The sequence below is a fragment of the Psammomys obesus genome, unplaced genomic scaffold (genome assembly GCF_907164565.1).
Source record: "Psammomys obesus unplaced genomic scaffold, mPsaObe1.curated_primary_1811, whole genome shotgun sequence".
Lineage (NCBI taxonomy): Eukaryota > Metazoa > Chordata > Mammalia > Rodentia > Muridae > Psammomys > Psammomys obesus.
Genome location: NW_026592118.1, coordinates 8,936,440 through 8,960,068, shown reverse-complemented (window position 1 = coordinate 8,960,068; position 23,629 = coordinate 8,936,440). Strand labels below are relative to the sequence as shown.

The window sequence follows — 23,629 nt, the reverse complement described above, 5'->3', positions numbered from 1 at the left end:
GTACCCACGCAGGACACCAGGCATCGCTGCGCCTGCCTGTAAGCCCGAACGGGGTAACAGAGACAGTTCACCCCAAGAGCTTCCCGCCCAGCCAATCCAACACAGACAGTTGCACTCCCAGGTCAGTGGAAAATCCTTTCTCAAGGAAACAGAGGAAAGATGACAAAGGAGGACATCCTGTGTCCTGCTCTGATCTCACATGCACAACACAACACACATATAACACACATATGCACAGACACATACAAAAACAAGTAAGTATTCTTTAAGCATAAAATTGCCAAAAGAGACACAACTTATTGACAACATAAATATAGCAGGCTGGTGGACTCTTTCTTTCTACCTTTCTGCACAGTCTAAATCTTCTATAAAAGGCACAGAAGTACTCTAAAAATCATGAGGTGTATATTTGAACACCTTTGTGACATGCTTAACTCTCATATCTCTGTATCACCTAGTTTCCCCCAGAAAATGCATTAAAAAGGTAGAAAACAACAAGGATAAATTGAGCAGGAGACACAAGCCAGGCTCTCAGTTTCTAGCTACAGTGTCCACACCACTCAAACATCAGCTGCAGAAAAACTACCAAATACAAATATATGAATCCTAATGTCTGCTGTATTTTCATAAACAGAAAAAAAGCTGTCATTTGTAGCACACAAAAAAAGACTTTTTATTCTTATTGTTGATCTATATAGCCATATATTTCTAGAAAAAGAAATCTAAATTCTTCTCTGCAGGCCAAAAGTCAAAAAAGTAAAACTTGAGCAAGGCATGGAAGTGCATGCCTTTAATCCCAGCCCTTGGGGAAGCAGAGGCAAGCAACTCTTCTGTGAGTTTGAGGCCAGCTGGTCTACAAAGCAAGTTCAGGATAGCTAAGGCTATACAGAGAAACCCTGTCTCATTTAAAAAAAAAAAAAAAAGTAAAATCTGCCTTAGGCAAAAACTCACAGATCAAAAATAATAATGATAATGATTCTAACAAGTCACTCATTTAAAACTAAAATAGGGCAATGGTGCTAGCTCATCAATGAAGTGCTTGCTGCATGACTATTAACACCCAAACTGAATCCCCAAAAACAATGTAGAAGAGTCAGGAGTAGTGGCACATGCTTGTAATCCCAAGGCCAGGTAGGTAGAAACAGGAGGTCCATCGAAGTTTGAGGCCAGCATGGGCTATACAGCAAGTTGCAGGCAAGCAAGACAGGCCTATGCGGTAAGACCCCATCTCACAAAAAGAAAACAGTATCTTGTGGACACATTTAAAAAAAGTCACAGGAGACTATCACACTGATAAACCTATCATGTGATGAAATTAGATGTCTTTGCCATGCATTTTTAATTATATTTATTAACCAGAAGAAAGAAAAATGAACTGAATTAGGGTGATCTAATTATTAAATGTCATACATATAAGAAAGTCTGAACTCAGCAATAAAAGTTTGTCTAATATACAAACATAACAAGTGTATTTAAAGACAGGTGTGGTGGCTCACCTGTAATTACAGCACTTTGGAGGTGGAGGCAAAAGGCCATGAGTACAAGGCTAGTCCTTTCTGGAGAAAATAAATGTGTGTGTGTGTCCAACATGCACTGCAAAGTGGCTGATCAACTTTTCAGAGCTCAATAAATTTATAGTCTTTCCCTTAAACACATTCTATAGTTTTTATACAATTGAAAATTAGTTACCGACATGACACATATTTTATTGTATATATTTATACTAATTTATAAAATAAAAAAATATCAAATCTCTGCTTCCAAAGGCTAAAATTACACACTTCAATATAACAGAATACAAAACTAGAATGGTTTGTCAAAGTCAGTATCCACAACAAGCTACTGAAGGTTAAGTAGCCAATGCCCAGCTCCAGAAGGCATTTCAGCTGCAGGTTCAAATACACGACCGAATTGCCAGCTCTCCATAAGGTTCTTTATCTTCTACCGCCACCTGCTGGTGTCACAAAATAGTCCAAAATACAAAATTCAGATCATGTTGACAGAACTTCAGGGTTAGAGTCTACTGATCTGATAGAGCAAAGGCCCTGGATTTGAGCCTTTGTACTACACAAAGTAAAGAGACTGAGGTAGGGGTACCATGAACTATAAGTATCCTTTCCCCTACCTCTTTATCTAACAAGATATATTTCCTGGCACCCTCATCCATAATGAACAACAAACCATCCAGAGTTTGGATCCAGGAAACTAAGGAAACCTAAGTCATTTTCCTACTCTGAACACCAAGACTGTTTTTTCATATGATAAACAGTATTTCAATGTCTAGCCACTGTGCTGATGCAAACTGTGACAACAAGCTGAACTATCAGTATCAATTCACTAGTAAACTATTAGTAGCATATAATACTGCGGAACAAAAAAAATTAAGGTTTATCTTTTAATTACTATTCATTAGTAAATATCTCTTTCTTATAAATTTGACTGCTGATACTCTGAAAGCTTGTTTGGCCTTCTCTGGAGCTTAAAAAAGATTTTGCAAGAAAAGACGGGTCTTTCACTGTTCCTGATAAATCAAAATAAAGTGCAGTCTTCACAGAGACCAGCCAGATCACTGAGGCTCATTTTAACAACTGAACCTGAGCTGGATACTCAGTTGTCAATGTATACCTCTACACCAGCAAATAAAAATGAAGCAAACACTGGACGGACCACTGGAGAAAAAGAACTCCAAAACTGGAGAATTATTTCCAGACTTTTAGAATATAATTTAACTCTATCACTCTCCTCTTTCAAAATTGCCGTTACCGGCTTTAATTTTAAGAATACGGCAGAGAAGTAGATCTTCAGCGGTGTGTGGCACAGTGCTGCACAACCCCTGCCCTCGCTCTAGCTCCTGAGCACACTTTATTCCGTGCCACTGCTTATCCACACGCAACGCTACGTTCCCTGTCTTTCTACTAACTTGTCAACACACACAAAAGTAACATTGCAAATGAACTTTTCCATCTACCCTTTATCGTTTTATTGCTATATTAGTTATACCAATTATGCCACTTTGACACTTCTGCCTCCTCTGCTCCAGCTTAAAATGTATGGCATGCTGAATCAAAGAATCACAGTGGAGGCCTCTTTGGATAACTGTTTGCCTTTTGAGAAACAGTTCTTGGCCTGATACCGGGCTTTCACCAAGACTAAGTGTTTGACATTGAGGTATAATAGGACAAACCAAAGTGCCGACAAGAAGTTAGTGCTTGTTACAGTCATGGTAGAAGAGATTCTTCCACACAGAAAAACAATTAGAGAAACCAAAGAAAGAAAAAGAGCAGTCAATACAAAAACACAAAAATTCTAGATCCCAAAAAGCATACAAAATCAAAATAGCAACTATAAATAAACACTATATAGAGGTTTAGTTTTACATATAAAGAGACCATGTAGTTCAATATTTAAAAAACAGAGAGTGAAAAGAACATGACAAATTATATATGTACTAGATATTATGGATGAACTAAAATTGAGAGATCACTAATCTTTCCAATGATAATCATGAAAACTAGTTCTTAGTCATATCAAAGATATAAGTGTTTGATGTTGCTGGGATTGTGTTAGAAATTAAGGCATCTGAACCACCTGTCAGAAGCACCTACTTCAGAAAACAGTTTGGCAATGATATTTATTAGCCTAATAATTTCCTAATAATTATCTATGTAATTTATGAAAAAGTCAAAAGACATTGTGAAAATCCCCTGGATACCCAATAGGAGACAGTTAAACAAGCGTCCACAGAGGACAGAAAGCTGCTTGGTGCCTGGGGACGCTCAGCCCCCATCTCATATCGGTAGAAGTCACTGCAGAATAAGTGGTCTCATTCCTCAGAGCAACAAGGGAACCTCTGAAGACCGCCAGGCACTAAAAAATGTTTGCAGAGAATATGATGGGTAGACAGATAATCAGCACAGATTCAGTGCTTGAAAAGATTCAAGTTACATGTGCTATAAGCCATGGTGAATACATGTACTACAAAAAGAGTGATGCCATGTTCTGCTTTGTTTATTTTAGTATTCCTGTTCATTCTAGGTTTAAGGTGCCACTCAGAGTCATTTCTGCAATAGCACCTCCTGTACTTTCACAAGAAGAGAAGACGTAAAGCTTACTCCTGTGTCACACAGAACAGTCCTACTAGACAATACCTTCCTTGCTGGTTCACAATTACATGACGCTGATGGTCACTTCAGACTCACATCGCTCTCTAGCGGCTACAGCACAAACATTACCAGCAACTGAAAAGGCAGCTCTATCTCATAGCCAAAGCCCTCCAGACCTCCCAGCAGCCAGCATCAGGAAAGGCAGTGCTGGACAGAGAAGGGACTCCCCCTCTCAGTCGCCAATTAGAGGAACTACAAATTCTGTAATAGAAACAAGGGGCTGTAGGTACAACTGCTACTACTGCTGCTACTACTACTTTTCCTTTTTTTTTTTTTTTTTTTTTTTTTTTGTCTTTTTGTCCTTTTTGTTTTTCAAGACTGAGTTTCTCTGTGTAGCCTTGACTGTCCTGGAATCCTGAAATTCACTCTGCAGACAAGGCTGGCCTCAAACTCAGAGATCTGCCTGCCTCTACCTCTCCAGTGCTGGGCTTAAAGGCATATGCCACCACCACCCAATGGATACAAGTTTTTCTAAGTAAAATGGCAAGTCAGATAATTTTTGTTAAAGGAAGATATTTTACCATTAACTCAAAAGAAGGCTCATAAATTAGAAAAAAAATCTAAAATTTTTAGCTTAAAAAACAGTAAATACTTGTTGCTGACTACTGTTCAAGATATTGTTGCACAATCTGTCTTCACTATTATAAAATCTCTCTGCACTGGAATAAGAGAAATTATTTGTGTCTATACAAAAATATCTCATAGTGAGGTATCCCAATTGTGCCTGCCTTTGGTGTTTATGAACAGTGTATCTAACTTCCCATATAACTATCAAATTATATAAACATAATAAAATTAGCTTGACATCAGGAAGTAATGATATACTTAACAACACTGCCCACAAAAACCAACACTAAGAAACTAGAAGGGGTATGACCAGGAAGAGCAATAAGAAAGCTATCCATGCATATCCTGGAACTCGCGAAGATCTGCATGCCTCTGTCTTCCAGTGCTGGGATTAAAAGTGTGTGCCACCACACCCAGCTACCATCATTACTCTTTAAATTACATTAAAATGTTAACCTGACCGTGTTTTTATTCTATTGTGTTTTAAAATGGCCAAGAAAACAAAATAGCAAGTGTAGCCTCTGCTCCATCCAGTCTTCTGTAGACACTAAGGTCCTCTGACCTAACCAGATGAACCAAAAAGTCTTTTCCTAAAATATTTAAATGAATCAAAATCACAGGAAATACCCAGGCTAGTAGCTCACGTCGATAATTCCACACTCCCGAGTCTGAAACACAAGAACTGCCATAAGTTCAAGGCCTACATAGTTAATTCCAGGTCAGCTGGGGGTATAGTGTGACACACTATTTCTGACACCACTAAGCTGGTGGTCTGGAGTATATAAGAAAGCAGGATAGGCAAGCTTTGAGAAGCAAGCTAGTAGGCAGCACCCCTCCACAGCCTCTATATTAGCTCCTGCCTCCAAGTTTCTGCCCCAACTTCCCTCAGTGATAAACTATGATATAAAAGTATAAGCTGAAATAAACCCTTTCCTCCCCAAGTTGCTTTTGGCCACGGTATTTTATCACAGCAATAGAAACCCTAAAAAGACAATAGTTACTGGAAGATGTTACAAATTGTGAAGGAAACTGAAAAAAAAAAAAACAAAAAAAAAAAACCTGATGCATTAATCATTATTCTATTAAGTAATATATACTAACCATGGATCAAGGAGCCATTTAGCCACTGAATATAGTAGTTCTGAGGAAAAGCAAGCAGGATTTCATTGCTGATGATTGAGAAGGGTAAAAGCAAAACAGCACCAGCTGAAACTGCTAGAGTGAAGGTGCTCAGAAACAACCTGCAAGAGAGAAGAGGCATCATCACTGGGGGTCTGGAAAGTAATGAGCATGCAAGCAACAGCCAGAGTATTATGTAAGAATCCCATTACAGATATGCAACTTGAGGGACAAAAAAAAAGTGCAACCAGGCAAAATCCCTAAAAAGTATCCCTAAAAGATGTATATACTCTTAAAGAGTGCTGCACACTTTTTAAGAAATTACCATTACTATTTGTGTGCGTGTGCATGCATGTGTGTGTGCGCAAGCGTTCATGTGTGTGCATGTGTATGCGTGCGTGCGTGTGTGTGTGTGTGTGTGTGTGTGTGTGTATTTGTGTATGATGCCAGGGAAGGAAGGGGTGCTATGGCATACATGTAAGCTAAGAGGCCAGCTATGTACAATCTGTTTTCTCCTTCTACTTTTACAAAGATTCCAATATTGAACTCGGGTCTCTAAGCTCACACAGCAAGTATGTTGACACACTGAACCATCTCCTGAACCATCACACTGAACAAGCCCTTGATAACTCATTAAACAAGGTTTAATTATAGTAGTAAATAGCAGAGCAGTAGTAAATAATACTATAATGCTAATCAATATCGCAAATAGTACAATACTTCTTAAGTAATATAGCTTCAATATGTAAAAAAGAATCTAAAATAAATTAAGTCAACAAAGCAAACTGAATAAAAAATGCTGACAATAAATACAAAGTGGGCTCTCAATTGGCACCAAGAAAATGTGTTATTTCAAAATCTATCATCATTTATAACAACTCACAGGACAAAGTACAATCAGTAGGGACTTTCACCTCTCAGTTACACATTTCTGAAAAGTTTTCAATTTTTTATAACGAACACCTAACTTTGAAAAAAAATTTAAATAAATAAATAAATAAATAAATAAATGGCAAAACAGAGAGAGGTAGGTTTCTGTGAGTTCAAGGCCAGCCTAGTCTACATTGAAAGCACCAGGCCAACATAATGAGATCCTGTTTCAGAAAACAAAGAAAACCAGGGGAAAAGAGAGGGAAAGGGAGGAAGAAAGTAAGCAAGCAGAAGACAGAGCAGCAGTAGTGGCAAAGAAAACTTAATTAGAATTAAAGATTAAACCTGAATATCCATCACACTGACGTTAATATTGAAAGAATGTGAAAAGAAATGCAAGAAATGCCCTACCATGCATTAATCAAGTAACCTTGCACTCAACACCATCCTGTGGCAAACAGAAGTGCATGCCTACACAGGCACAAGTACCCTGGAAACCCCTGGGTTCAGTAAAGCTAAAGCCAACTATTTAATGTAGATCAACCGGCCACTCCAAACAAAATCCAGCTCAGACACAGAAGCATCATGAATTGATCCAGCAGAATGAAGAGCACATGTCCTGGAAAAGTTGCCCATCAACTGATCAGCATCACCCTTGTCAACATCAAAGCCAAGGCCAAATCCAAATACTCACCATCCCAGGACCTGTACAATCTCCCAACACTATGGACCCCTGTCCCTCAACTCCTACCTTGTTCCTCTCAGTAAAATCAGCTTCTCTTTCCTCTTAGCTTCCATAATACTTTGACCACACACCAGGGCAACATAACTTCCAAATTCAATACTGGAACCCATGCCCTGACAAAAGGAATTCACTTGAAACAAAGAGATAAATCAGGAAGTCACGAGTGGCCCCGAAAACGCATTGTATTTGGTCAATATTACTATATTTCTGTTTTTCAACAGATATGAAGCCTCTATTCCACACTCTGTGTTTTGTGTTTGTTGGTTTTTTTTTTTGTTGTTGTTGTTGTTTGTTTACGTTTTGTGGGGGTTTTAGTTTTTGTTGTTTGGTTGGTTGGTTTGGTTTGGTCTGGTTTGGATTGGTGTTTTGAAACAGGGTTTCTCTGTATAGCCTAGGCTATCCTGGACTGGCATTGTAGACCAGGCTGGCCTTGAACTCATAGAGATCCGCCTGCCTCTGCGTCCCTGAATACTGGAATTAAAGACGTGCACCACCATCCCTGGCTTCCACTCCAGACTTTGTTACTGTGATAGACCTACCCAGAGAACAGAAAGCCACTTCTGCTGCGCACACAGCACCACTCATGTGGTAGAGCTAATACTGACAACAGCCCTTAAAATAAGGCCCTGAGCTACAAAGTATAGAAGAGACATTGCTTGTACAATCATAAAACACACCCTTTCAGAAATGTCACCTTCCAAACTAGGGTAGTAAAAATATATATGCAGAATATTGGACCTTTTGTGATTATGGCAGCAGCACAACAAAATATTTTCTTGAATATCTGCCATTTGTGACTATCTCCTTAGCAGGAGGATGGTCAAAGCTCACTTGAATGTTACCAATAACTCAGAAAGCCATCATCTACAGGTAATAGTGTAAGGCAGCTTCACGAAGTGATGACAAAGGCAGTGAAACCACTTTAAGTTACTTCAACAAGGCTGCCACACACTTCCAGGTAGCAAACAAGTGTCAGGACTTCGGATGCTGGACCTTGGATATTTCAAGTGGATAAGCACTTCCTTCATGAAATTCTTCTACAACTTCAGCATTCCCTCCTTTCTAACTGTGAAATGTGCCAACATGTCATTCTAAGTGTTTTGGTCTGAATCTGAAATGTCCCCACAGGCTTATGTTTTGAGGTGACATTTGTGGTACCATTTGAAAACTGATATGTTTCCATAAAGTGTAGACTGGCTGGCAAAAATAGGTCATTAGGTTTCACCCACCTCTGGTTCCAGCCTGTATGCTTGCTCTGTTTTCTGGTCCAGGGGCCAGTACAAAACACTGACATACACTGCCAACAATGTGGTCTGTGAATTGTGCAAAAACAAATCTTTCCCCCTTTATTAGCTTCTGACTGGCATTTTGTCACAGTGATGAGAAAAGTAACTGTCATAGTCTTTGTCCAGTTAATCAATAAAAGCTTTGTGAATTCAGCCCCAAGTGCTCACTCAGATCAGTGGTTCTCAACCAGTAGCACCATCAGGGTTGCCCACAAGCAACTATCTGAAAGGGCCACTAATGTACATAGCATAGACTGATCCAGGGATGTTGGTGCTGCTCACTCACTGACCAGATATTTACAAACACTTGATTCTGAGCCAGCACTGTACCCGGCATGTTAGAACAGCAAACAAGACATCCATTTCTGCCTTCACGGGGCTTCTAAGTAAAAGCACCACTTAGTGCTACAAGGGCATCAGACAATAAACAATAAAACAGACAATAAACAATAAAACATTAACTAGGTAACTGCATAATATGTTAAAGGTGATTGGCACTACAGAAAATAGAATAAGCAAGGAAAACTGAAGAGACAATGGTAAGACAAGTCAGACTCTGAACACAGACAGAACCAATACGACTCCCAACAAGATGCTAGAGAAAGGAGTCAAAGGCAGCTGAGAGGCTGGGAGCATAAAGTGGAAGCCTAGATTCTCATAACGTGCAGAAGGAAAGCTGAATGGGGAAACAAGGACTTCAGCCTTAAGCTGGTGATATTCTTAAGCAAGAATATCACAAGCTGCTGCTCTGTGGTTTTCTCTGCAGGCCATGAGTGACTTATGGTTGCTGTCTCTCTAATGACCCTGTCTTCTGTGTCCCAGGTCAAGGAAGTGACTACCAGGATGTTCTACTCTTAAGATGCTCTTCCTTTCAGTTAGTATTTTATGGGAAGATAAGTTTGCAACTACAAGAGAACCCTGTTCTTGTCACACTTCCAAACTCTTCATCTACTGGTGGTTATCAGGATGGGCTCAAGATCACCCCACTATATGCAGTGGCTTCACATCCACTACAAGAATTATTCTTTGAGGTTTAAATTGTCCCAATTTGACGTGAGGACTTGTATGAGGACTGTTTCCTTTAAAATATCCCAATAATCTTTACATTCTGTACAAGTAAAATACAAAATTAACCTGGGCCTTTCCCTATCCAGCCCTTCTATTAGCCTTTAAAGAGTCCAGGTTCTACTTAGTATAAATTCTATTTAAACACTCCCTGGGCATTATATCAATTCCCTGCTACTTGTAGACATCCTCAGGAGATAGATAAAGCTGACGAATATAGTGCACGCTCTGCATATACAAACACATGGCCACACTCGCTTTTTTATTGCAGTTCTACTACCCGCAGGTATTGAAAATCTTGTGTTCACAATGACACAACCCCAACTCCAAACCAACAACTCAATAGTCGCTTTTGTTTGCTCTTTTTTTAGTTAGGTTTTAGTTCCTATTGACTTTGATCAAGCCTTCCCACCATTACAAGGAACCAATTTCCTAGCATACTGATCCAATTCTATACAGATACCTATCTTCCTGTCTGGACTAAACTGTCCTGACACTCAGCTCCCAATACTCTTGGTAGGCTCCCTTCGGCATGGACACCCTCTACAGCCTACGGTGACACCAACACTCTCACAGAGTATATCACCATGCTACCCTGTTGGATCCTGAAATTGGGGTTAGGGGTGGTTGTGAGTCACCATATGGGTAATGGAAACCAAACCCAGGTCCTCTGCAAGAGAGCCTATGCTCTTAACTACTGAGTTCTCTCTCCAGCCCTAGATTTCACATTTTAATAGGAAAAATCTAATAGAAAGAACTTAATTGTTTGCCATTCAGTTTGATACTTGAAAAATTAAAGTACATTTATGTTATATCTCACAAAGAAGGAACATAAGGCAACCAGTTCCCTGGGCGCATTCACAGGCAAATGTCACTCTGACCAGAGAGTCTATGTGCTCGGGACACAGACAACTGACGGCTTGACTGTTGGCCCTTTTTCCCAGGGTCTTGCTGTATAGCCAGGCTATCCTCAAACTCTTAATCCTCCTGCCTCTACCTTGATAGTGCCGAGAATACAAGCCTGTGCCCACTATGCCAAAAAAGGTCTTAACAATTGTTCTACCATTAAGCCCCTTTCCTCATTAAGTCTCCTGAAGATAAAATATGCCATTTCTTTAAATAAGCACTTAGCAGGAGAAGGGAATATAGTCTCATGTAGTCTAAGCTGGCCTTCCATACTATGTAGCTGAGGCTAGCCTTGAACTCCTGATCATCCCACCACCACCCCTTACCACTATAGGCATGTGCTTGAATAAACCCATTTTATCAAGAGACAATCAGTTCTAAATTAACTGTGTGTACTTGCTTACATGTGCTTTTTAAGAATATGATTAATAAGGATTAGTACTTTAAACAATTATTTCTCCAAAATTTAATTTCAAAACTACAAATGAAACAATTAAATTTTAGAATACATACGATATCCTATTGACTATAGCATCCTCATCTTCTTGTTCATCTGTAAAAAAAAATGTTTATAGTATTACTATTTTATCTCCAACAAAACATTTAATGAATTTATCTAAAAATATACAAAAAAAATAAAGTTTTAAAAACTCAATTACTAAATGGCAAAGACTTTCAAAGAGTATTTTGTTGACTTCAACAAAGACCAAATGCAAATTTCATTATAACATGTAGAGTGAGTATAACTAAAAAGTGAGTTGTGATTTTTTTTTGAAAATTGATGATTAACTGATGAATGTAAGTCAAAATTTTACAAACACCTAGTCTCAAGAAAATAAAACTTAGAAACACAGGACATTGTGAAATGCAGGTAGACAATGTCAGGATAAGCTGCTCATGAATAAAACGTTCTGTTGTTAATGGCCAACAGACATTTCTATTATAAAATAGAACTTATCTGCTTTCCTTTAATTTGAATTTTCTTTAGCAAAGGAAATGATAATATTTTCTTAAACCATCCTAAACTACCTTGGATAGCAGCTCCTCAACAATTCAAAAGCACTGTCCAAGTTACACACAGAAAAATGTCATTTTCCATATCTTCTTAAGTAGCAGGCAGACTTTATTTGGATCCTTTCCTCAACCCCTCTCCTCTCAGGCTTCCTAGACACCACCTCTTTTATACTTGCTCATAAACTTACCAGCCAAAAAGACTTTGTAAGTACACAAAGATTTCAAAAACCTCCCAGTCCTTCCAGCTCATTTGTCTCATGTCCTGAGAGACTCTCCGTCTCTGGACCTCTGGGAGCTTAATTGCCTCACTGTCAATGGGGTGTTTGGGTAATTCTTTGCAATATCTATCCTGAATTGCAGACTTCCCAAAATAAGTTTACCATCAAAGGCACTACAAAATCACATTCACGGTTAATTTTCATCCTGCTACCCTCACACCTAATCCATCACCAAGTCTGGAGAAAAGGTTCCCTATCTCCTTATCAATGTCCATTCTATTCCACCAACAAGGTCCACAGTCTTTCTCATTCCCTACAACTACTGGATTAACCTAAAGATCATCTAAGTCTACATTTTCCTGTGCATCACCCTTACTTCTCTTTAAACAATACATTTATGTTTTCAATCACACCCTCTCCTTTCTTCTATGTGTGTAATCTGTGAAGCCATGTGACCAAGCATCTTTAAAACAGCGGAGGTACTGCCTTAAACCTGCAGATCTTCACATCTTTGGCAGATTACAGGATCCAAGGACACTTCCAGACAGTCACAGAGCCAGGTTACGGCTCTAAAGCAGCAGACTGCAACAAAAGCTGTTCCTTTAGTTTGAAGAGTTTTAAACTGATGATCTTATATCAAAGAATCTTTAATACATGGAACCCTTAAGTATCATACAGCGTCAATCATCAGCCCAGCATCACAGATAGAAAACACTATGATTTCAAAATCAATAGCTGAGAATTAACAGAAGGCATTAGGCATCTGCTAGAGTATATATAAAAAACACTAACCCAAAAAATGTATGAATTGATCAGTCCATTAAAAAAATAATACAGTCCATTAAAAATATAATAAAGCTATGAAAAAACCCTCTGATTAACTCAGGACAAAATGAAATAATTCAAGGATACTATATAATTGAATACCAGTACAATTATAAATATTCTAAATTCTACATTGCTTTAGAGAAAGAAAACAGGCTGGAGAAATGGCTCAGCATTTTAAAACACATGCTGCTCTTGCAGAGGTCTCAGGTTTGAGTCCAAGCAATTAATGGAAGCTAACAGCCATTTATAACTCCAGTTCCTGGGGATCCAACACCTTCTTCTGGCCTCTACAGACATGAGGCATGTATACAAGTACACAAAGACACATGCAGTCAAAACACCCATAAAACAATGCACACAAAACAAAAATAAATAAAAAAAATACATCTTTCTTTTAAAAAAGAAAAAAGAAAAAGAAGAAAGTAAGGACAGACAATTCTGTAGTGAGAAAATGAAGGGGGCTGGGATGAATGGGCCACTCAGCTAGAACCAGCCACAAGGAACCAAATACCCTCATAAACTCTGGAATTTCCCAGGTGCTAAACAGCCAACACTATTCTTAGTTGGACATGAGAATTGTGATAAGCATACACTCTGGCCTAAGAGGGTGACCCTGAGCATAGTCAGGTTCCCGAGGGGTTATTTTTAGTGTACCAGACAACTGTTTACTTCAGCCATCAGCATATTCGGCACGGCTGTACCACAGTGTGTTGCTGGAGCCCATATACCACCCCAGACACCCAGCTCTGATGAAAGCTGCAATAAAACTGTTTTTACTTGCCTGATTTTCTCTTGTATCTTGTAATGATGAAGTAGGAAACAATGTAGAGAATGGCAAAAAGAAGAAAACATATCTGAAATGAAGAAATTTAGCAGGTCATTTACATTTTGCCTGTCATTTTTATAAACAATAAAAGCTACATCTTTGGTATCTAAAGGAAATGAAAGATCTAAACTATTGAAAAGTAAAACATTTCACAAATGTAACATTTTGCTAAAAAATATTAATGTGTGAACTGGTCAATTATTCTAGTTTAACACTGTTTTGGTGAGAAAGTCCACTGAAGAGTTTCTCTTTTCATAACTTGATAAAATGTTTTCAAAAGTTATGTGAAAGTGTAAAGAGCCAAACCATCATCAACAATTCTGAAAACTGAAGTCAATGAGTACACATTGCCCTCCTGAAAAGCATAGCATGGTAAAAGCTGCAATAATGTAAAGGGTGTACTGGAACCACGACCTGACAGATTTAATCACAGGAAGTTTTACAAGAAACATCTCAGACCACTATGGATAAAAAAATGAAAATTAAAAAAAAAAGTTCAATATATCAAAATTAAAATTTTTATTCAACTGTGATATAAGTCTTGATCACTATATATAAGTGAGGATCACTGTATCTGATCTGAGGTTCCGCTCCTTACAAGTGGCAGTGCTCTCCCCGCTGTGCTAATTAAAGGAGGGAGTTCCTCGTTAGCTTAGCGTCATTCCTGAGGACAACTTACAATGTGCCCTCAAGGACTTTAACATGCAGTGTACCCTTCTTCACCAAGTCACTGGGCCATGCAGCAGGCCTACTAAATTCACTCTTAGGGACTTTACCCATTCAGTCATCTACTGTCACACATGTCAATTGTCTCTGTGACCTGACATGGCGAACCCTGAGCACAGTGTCTCTCATAAACTAATTCATTTCCTTTGAATGTGGATCCAAATGGAACTGGTGGACCACTTGGCATATCTGCTTTGCATTTTGGTTTTTTAAATTTTTTTATATTTTTTTTTTTACTTTTATTGATTACACTTTATTCACTTTGTATCCCCCCCCATAAGCCCCTCCCTCTTCCCCTACTAATCGCACCTTCCCTCCCCCTTCTTCACTCATGCCCCTCTCCAAATCCACTGATAGGGGAGTTCCCCCTCTCCTTCTTTCTGATCTTAGTCTATCAGATCTCATCAGGAGTGGCTGCATTGTCCTCTACTGTGGCCTGGTAAGGCTGCTCCCCCCTGAGGGGGAGGTGACCAAAGAGCAGGCCAATCAGATTATGTCAGAGGCAGTTCCTCTTTCAATTACTATGGAACCCATCTGGAAACTGAACTGCCATGGGCTACATCTGTGCAGGGGTTTTAGGTTATCTCCATGCATAGTACTTGGTTGGAATATGAGTCTCTAGGAAGACCCCTGTGTTCAAATTTTCTGGTTCCGTTGCTCTGTTGTGTTTTTTTAAATTTTTTTTTATTATTATAGTGTATTCACTTTGTATACCAGCTGTAGGACCCTCCCTCATCCCCTCCCAATCCCATCCTTTCTCTCTCTTCTCTTCCCATGCCCATTGATAGGGAAGGTCCTCCTCCCCTTCCATCAAACCATAGCCTATCAGGTCTCATTACGACTGGTTGCATTGTCTTCCTCTGTGACTTGGTACAGCTGCACCATCACCCCAGGGGGAGATGATCAAAGAGCCAGCCACTGGGTTTATGTCAGAGTCAGCCCCTGTTCCCCTTACTAGGGTACCCACTCAGAGGCTGAGCTGCCATGGGCTACATCTGAGCAAGAGGTCTAGGTTATCTCCATGTATGGTCCTTGGTACAAGTATCAGTCTTTGCAAAGCTATGCCACTCCTAGGCATACATCTAAAATATGCGTAAGAATACAACAAGGACATTTGCTCAACCCTGTTCATTGCAGCTGTATTTGTAATGACCAGAATCTAGAAACAACCTATATGTCCCTCAACGGAGGAATGGATACAGAAATTGTGGAACATTTACACAATGGAATACTATACAGCAATTAAAAACGAGGAAATCATGAAATTTGCTGGCAAATGGTAGGAACTAGAAAAGATGATCCTGAATGAGGTATCCCAGAAGCAAAGACACACATGGTATATACTCACTTATAAGTGGATATTAGTCATATAATAAACATACTAAAATCTATACTCCTAAAGAAGCTAAACAAGAAGGAGGACCCTAGGGAAGTTGCTCAATCCTCACTCAGAAAGCAAATGGGACAGACATAGGAAGAGGGAGAAAACGAAACAGGACAGGAGCCTACCACAGAGGGCCTCTGAAAGACTCTACCCAGCAGGGTATCAAAGCAGATGCTGAGACTCATAGCCAAACTTTGGGCAAAGTGCAGGGAATCTTATGAAAGAAGGTGGAGATAGAAAGACCTGGAGGGGACAGGACCTCCACAAGGAGACCAACAGAAGGAAAAAGTCTGCTTTGCATTTTGAAAGGCACACCACGCTATTTTGGTGCCAGTGATACACAAGGCTTCCTTTTCCCTACCTCCTCAAAAGAACTTCTCTTTTGTCCTTTGAAGCAGCCATTCCAAGAGGTACGAGGTAAGCCTTTCCATTTCTCTATTACAAAGGATGCTAAGTACATTTCCAAACACCTGCTGACCATTTGTATATCTTCTTTTGGGAAATGTCCACTCAGGTCCTTTGCTCATTTTTACTTAGGTCGCATGTTTACAATGCACTTTATTTTTGTCAGAGATGGGGCAACAAATGGATAAACAGAAAAGGTCAAGAAACAGGATATCCATCAAAGACCAAATGCTAAAAATAAAGATTCCCTCAAGCTTATGGAGCATGTGGAAAAAAACTTGAAGACTTTCAAAGTGCTGAAATCTAGGGAGCACCCTGAGTACGGACCTCTCAGGATGAGTTGGTGAACATATGATAACAAAGGCTTTGGACCTGGGTGGTAGTCACCCCTGTAATGATACCACATAGAAAACAATACTGAAAATGGAAAGGAACACTACGAACTGAGTGTCAGCACCCTCATAATACATGTAGGAGAGTGATGGAAGATAATCCTAACACCTGTTCTGGAGGCAGGAAGACTGCTAGGAACACTGGCTAACAAGAGGATCTTAGTAGAATTACAACCTCCCCCTGAAATCCTCTGAAGCACAGAAAACAGGTCAAAGGGAAAATTAATTGTTGGTAAAGAAACATGAAGAAAAAGTGGTCCACAATGCAATGAATGTTGGGCTCCATGAACAAGAAAAGCATACCTTGGTTGCCAAGCAATGAATCACAGGGCTAAAGTAGAATGTCAGGTGGCTCACAGAGGCTTCCTGAGTTGATTCCTTTAGTAGTTATTTACTGTAGGGCTTACTACATCCAGGAACCCACTCTAACACTGGGGACACTCGTGAACAAAGGTGTACCCTTCTGACATTCACATTCCAGAGAGAGAAGTAACAATAAATACAAATAGAAAACAGATAACTAAACTGCAGTGTGCTTGAAGATGTTAGTATGGGCCTAAGAATATAGGGGCTCATATAGATGAGCAATGGGGGCTCATCTCACCAGAATATCACCTGAGGAAGAATGGTAGGACAAGAGGAACAAGACCAGCAAGTGTGTGATGCAGAGATAATAGTAATGTCAAGAGCCTGAGGCAAGATGGCTCTGGAGTATTCAAACAAAAGATAAATAAAAGATGAAACATAGGGATCAATAGGAGTCCAGGGCGTAGGACTTTTACTCCAGGTGCCGGTATTTACACATAGTAAACAATAAGTTGGCTCTGACCTTGAGGGAGATAGGAACCCATATAAGATTCTGAACAGAGATATGACGTGATCAGATTCAGTGAACCACAATTGCTAGGAATGAGTGTGTGTGGTGTGTGTGTGTGTGTATATATGGTGTGTATCCCATATATATGTGTGCATATACATATATGTATCGTGTATGTATCCATATATTTGTGTGTGTATATATATACATATCCATATGCGTGTGTGTGTGTGTGTGTGTGTGTGTGTGTGTGTGTGTGTGTAGTGGGGAGGTGGCAGTTAGGGGGATATCAGGTAAGAAAAGACCAGAAGATACAAAACAAGGCAAAAGAGGCAACATCAGACCTGTAGAGTGAGGCAGTAAGAAATGATTGAGCTGTGGGTGTTTTGAAAGCAGGCCTGCTAGGACTCGCAAAAATAAACACAAAGTTCTAGTCCTGAGAAACTGGAAAGACCAAGTTGCCAAGTCCTGAGTCGGGGAAAATTACAAAAGGAATGGTTTGGCAGAGGAACAGGTTCTGCTGAATTTGAGATATACACTACAAAGGCGGAAGCTGAGTGAGTTGGTCTGTATATAAATCTATACTGTTCAGAGGGAAAGGCTAGACTACAAGTTGAGAAATCCAGAACAATCAGCAGATGACACACACTGAGGCTGAGGCGCAAAGGCAGGCAGAGAAGGTAAGTCTAAAAACAAAGCACAGCTCTCAGATCTTCCGCATCAGTGCAGAGGCTGCCAGACAAGCCGTTACCAAGGGCAGGGCACCGAAGGCCTGTACATTTCCTGACCCACATGGAGGAAAAGGGAATTTGCAACAGTGTCAAATACTGCTGACAGCCCAAGCAAGATGAAGACACAGTACTGACAACTGAATTTGGTGCCATGGAAATCACTGCAACCTTGACAAGAGTTGTTTTTCTGAAGTAAAGGAGACAAACGCCTGACTAAAGTGGATTCCAGGAAGAGCTGGAAAGAGAAATGCAAGCAGATTCCTTCCTAGTGAGTGCTACAACAGAACAAAGGAATTATGAAGAGGAATTCAAAGCCAGGAGGCTTTTTTAAAAGGTGAGAAAAGTTACAGAAGGTAGAATAAATAATCTAGCAATCATAAAAACAGAAGAGAAAAACGGAGTAATGCTTAAATAACTGCAAAGCTGAGGGCCTGACAGAAATCTTTCTGAATCAAGAGGTGGGGAGTGAGAGGATAGGGAAAAAGAGGAGAGAAGGACCAGAAGGATGATGGGGTGCAGCTGACAACTGGGTGAGGCACCATGGAAGTCACTGCAACTTTGACAAGACTTGTTTTCTGAAGAAGGAGAGACAAAATCCTGGCTGAAGTAGATTCTAGGACGAGCTGGGAAGAGAAAGGAGTAGGCCTAAAGGAGGGGAAGGATGAGGAAGAGGGCAGCTCCGCTCATCTCTGCTCTCATCTCCTATGCTCCATCATTTGAGCACACCAGAGCTATCCTACTCAAACCCACAAGTCGTCCTTATATGACATCTTGACAAGGTGTGTGCCTGGCTGGCTCTGCTGTTGATGCTTGCTAAACAAGCACCAAGCATCACTAGACACATGTAATTTAGATATTGTCCTCAGTCTTACAGGAAAAGGGGGAAGTTGAGCACAGATATTTGAATTCAGTTTCTAGGTAAGAGGTTTGTCTAAAAACATAAATTACCTCTTTGGTTGCACCTCATGCCCTTGAAATTGTTACCGATTTATCAAATCAGAATTCTATATGCAAAATGGAAGGAGAGGACAAATAAAAAATAGAGAAATATAACAAAAGAAAGGGAAAAAATGAGATTAAAGGTTTTTAAATTTCCAGGCAAACCCTGGCTAGAACTCCCAACACCTGAGGCCTGACAATGACATAAGACATTATGCTTGATTCTACAGTACTGAGATGAAGCAGCTCAAGTCCCCAAGAAACTTGATGACCCTAACAGCACAGATACCTTCAGTTTCTCTCCCTTCTCCCTAATCTGCTTCTCCCCTTCTCTTCCTGCACCCCTCCAATCTGCCACACTCTTTCTCATTCTCCAGAGTCAAACTCTCAAACATTATAGCTTGTACTTCTACAGGCTTCTCCTTTTCACCACTCATTCACTAATCTGACTTCGGACCCAGGCAGCGGAGGTGATGACCCAACAGCCAAACTGCAGGTCCTAACGTTCCTTGACCTCTATGCATCAACCTCTATCAGCAAAGTCCTTCCTTCTCAGGTGGCTTCCCTTTTCCTCAGGCTTTACCAGCTGTGCTCCTCTGACTCCTGAGCTGAGCATCCTTGCAGTCTCATTCTACAAGTTCTTCATGGCTCTGTCATTTCCCCAGTTTTAAACTCCAGCCCCAGGAAGCCTCTGACCACAACTGGAGAAGCTGTGAAAATACAAGACAAAATGAGATCCATGAAGACTGGAAGACAGAGAAGCTAAAAACAGGCTGAACAACCTGGTTGGAACAACATCCAGGGCAGACACTTGGCTGCAGTGAAAGAACCAAGGAGAGTAGAAAAATAAATATTTTTGTTGAGGAAAAAAACTGAAATACTGCAAAAGCCAAAGGCTTGGGAGGATCACAGCAAAACAGTGTCTCCTGAACATGACAGGATCATTGCACTCACCAACTCATAGCAGTTTTGGTTGTCTGAACAATAGCTGCATAAGAACAAGCCAGTCAACCTGATTCCAGCATGAAGTGAGGAGAGTCTCACAAGCCTCTATCTACCCTGAGCTAAGGAGCTACTGGCAGCTGAAGTTTTCTGAGAGAGGGACAGGCAATTTTCCTTAAGGGTATGTCACTGGTAGAGGGTAGGCTACCCACACTCCTGTAAATGGCCCCATATTCAGAAGTACATGGGCAGCACAAACTGTGGACTTGATAGGGAAGAAAAAAAGAGTAGAACAGAAAGAAGGGAAGAAGGAGAAACAAACTTGGAAGCTGGCCAGGAGTGGATCTGGGAGAAGTTAGGGGGATGACAGGAGGATGAATAGGGTCAAAATACATTGTATCATGTATAAAATTCTCAAATAAAAAAAAATTCAATACAGAAATTGTTGTACTTTTACACAATGGAATACTACTCAGCAATTAAAAATGAGGAAATCTTGAAATTTGCAGGCAAATGGTGGGACCTAGAAACAATTATCCTGAGTGAGGTATTCCAAAAGCAGAAAGACAACACATAGTATATATTCGCTTATATAGACCTATAAGATAGGATAAATATACTGAAATCTATACACCTAAAGAAGATAAAGAAAGAGGACCCGGAGTAAGATGATCAATCCTCACTTAGAAAGACAAATGGCATGAACACTGGATGTAGGAGAAAACAGGTAACAGGACAGGATCCTACCACAGAGGGCCTCTGAAAGACTCTACCTAGCAGTGTATCAAAGCAGATATTAAGACTCATAACCAAACCATCAGCAGAGTACAGGGAATCATATGAAAGAAGGGGGAGTTAGTAAGACCTGGAGAGGACAGGAGCTCCACAAAGACCAAATATATCAGGGCACAGGGGTCTTTCATGAGACTGTTTCTCCAACCAAGAACTATGTATGGATATAACCTAGAACCCCTGCTCGGCTATAGTCCATGGTAGCTCAGTATCCAAGTGGGTTCTCTAGTAAGGGGAACAGGGACTATTTCTGACATGAACTCAATGGCTAGCTCTTCGAGCCCCCTCCCTACCAAGGGAGGAGCAGCCTTGCTAGGCCACAGAAGAGGACATTGCAGCCAGTACTGAAGATACCTGATAAACTAGGGTCAGATGGAAGGGGAGGAGGTCCTCCCCTATCAGTGGACTTGGAAAGGGGCAGGGAGGAGACAAGGGAGGGAGGGTGGGATTGGGAGGTAATGATGGAAGGGGGCTACGGCTGGGATACAAAGTAAATAACCTGTGATTAATATAAAAAAAATTAAATAAATAAAAATTCAAACTAAAATAGATCACCAACATTCCCCCAAACTAAGAAGTTTTCACCAAAGATGTTTAGGATATTTTTAAAAGTAAAAGATGAGAATTCAAGAAATTCCAGGAGTTCATGCAGAAGTAGATGATAAACAATGAAAGTTAATGAACAAAAGGCCCTAGGAGCCATAATGCAGAGAAGGAAAGCAAGGGGAAGCAATACATGTAGGAGTACAGGTAAAGCTACAGATTATAAAAATATAAATGCTCCTCACATGGAATAAAAGCTACTGGGTGTAAATATAAAAATACATCTGTCATTTTGATTTGCATTTCCCTGATGGCTAATGATGTTGAGCATTTCTTTAAGTGTTTCTCTGCCATTCATATTCCTCTATTGAGAATTCTGTTTAGTTCTGTTCCCCATTTTTTAATTGGATTACTTGATTTGCTGCTTTTCAACTTCTTTAGTTCTTTATATATACTGGATATTAGCCCTCTGTCATATATAGGGTTGGTGAAGATCCTTTCCCAATCTGTAGGCTGTCGTTTTGTTTTGATGACAGTGTCCTTTGCTTTACAGAAGCTTTCCAGTTTCATGTGGTCCCATTTATTGATTGTTGCTCTTAGAGCTTGTGCTGTTGGTGTTCTGTTCAGGAAGTTGTCTCCTGTACCAATGAGTTCAAGTCTCTTCCCCACTTTTTCTTCTAACCGATTTAATGTGTCTGGTTTTATGTTGAGGTCTTTGATCCACTTGGACTTTAGTTTTGTGCAGGGTGATAAATATGGATCTATTTGCATTTTTCTACACGTGGGTTCTATAGTAATAGGAATAGGGACTGCCTCTGACATAATCTGATTGGCCTGCTCTTTAATCACCTCCCCTTGAGGCAGGAGCAGCCTTACCAGGCCACAGAAGATGACAATGCAGCCACTCCTGATGAGATCTGATAGACTAGGATCAGAAGGAAGGAGAGGAAGACCTCCTCTATCAGTGGACTTGGGGAGGGGCATGTATGAAGAAGGGGGAGGGAAGGTGGAATTAGTAGGGGAGAAGGGAAGGGTTTATGGCGGATACACAGTAAATAAAGTATAATTAATAAAATTTTAAAAAATAAAAATAAAAAATTGTAAAAAAAAAAAAAAAAACATGTTGAGACTGGAACAGAAACCAAAGAACTGATGGAAAATCTGTGTGATGAAAAATCTCCCAAGGTGGACTGCACACAGGTTCTCCTCTAAGTGAACACATCTTTTGAGTGACATTCTTAAGGATAACTGAACTCAAAGCAAGCGTCGATGACACCCTCTAATCTCCCTGCACTCCAGGAAAAACAACAGCAAATCCCTAAGCAAAAAGTAGTAATGTATTCCAGCAACTCACCACTAAAACTGAGACACAGCTGACAGGAGTAGGTGTGTGAACTCTAAGAACAATGAGCTTACCCATGGTTGCCAGAAACAAGCAGTCATGCTACCATCCCTCTCAGGAAAACACATAGCACTTCTCAGTGACATCCAGCCTGTGGAGAAGGCAATCCAAGCCCTTGGGAGCCACATGCTTTTACTCCTCTTTTGAACTGAGAGACCTAGTCCTCAGTGAATTAAGTTTAATATGTATTGTTAAAAGTTATAATTTAAATTCCAGGCATAACATTGAACTTAGATTCAAGCTGGTGCATTACAACAAAATTTTACTATTGAGCTTTTTATTTAAGATCTAAAAGTGAAAGATGCCAAGCAGGACCAGAAACATATCTACCCAGCCTGAGAGCCAAGAACCAGATTTATGTTAATATCATTAATCCAAAACATAGACATAAGTATTCTGAAAGGCTACAAACCAACCACCAGTTAAAGCAATATTAAATTGTACTTCTTTGAAATTACCCCAATGGCAAGGAAAACTTAAAATCCAGGTTAATAAAAGACACAAATAATTAAATAGTTATTTTTTAAAATATATAAGAAAGATGAAACAGGGACTGGGGAGATGGCTCAGTGAGTAAAATGCTAGCTACACAAACACAAGAACATGAGTTCAGATCCCCAGAATACACATAAAAGCAAGGTTCAGCAGCATACATCCATAACCTCAGTGCACACGGAGTTTAGACAAGTGGATCGTGGGGGCTTACTGGCCAAAGAGTCTAACGAAAACAGTGAGCTCCAGGTTTTAATGCACCACATACGTATAAATGAATGGACAGATGAATGGAAAGATGAATAAATACACAAAGGTTTCTCTACTGTAGCCCTGGCTGTCCTGGAACTCACTGTGGACCAAGCTGGCCTTGAACTCAGAGAGCCACCTGCCTCTGCCTACTAAGTGCTGGGATTAAGTTTCATTATTCCCAGATGAAACTGAAGTTAAAAGATAT

General features: G+C 40.0%; 1 protein-coding gene across 2 annotated transcripts in view; it reads right to left on the bottom strand.

Annotated features, from left to right (window-relative positions):
* Lmbr1 (limb development membrane protein 1) overlaps positions 1-23,629 on the bottom strand; it is a 125,008-nt gene that overhangs the window by 92,533 nt on the left and 8,846 nt on the right. The window contains exons 2-4 of one of the 2 annotated variants that reach the window (XM_055612725.1): positions 13,563-13,635; positions 11,235-11,274; positions 5,832-5,971 (exon numbers count right to left, since the gene is read on the bottom strand). In XM_055612725.1, the coding sequence (XP_055468700.1) occupies positions 5,832-5,971; positions 11,235-11,274; positions 13,563-13,635 (253 nt within the window). Of the gene's footprint in view, positions 1-5,831; positions 5,972-11,234; positions 11,278-13,562; positions 13,636-23,629 lie in introns of those variants that run through there. The other variant, XM_055612726.1, reaches the window with a different exon arrangement.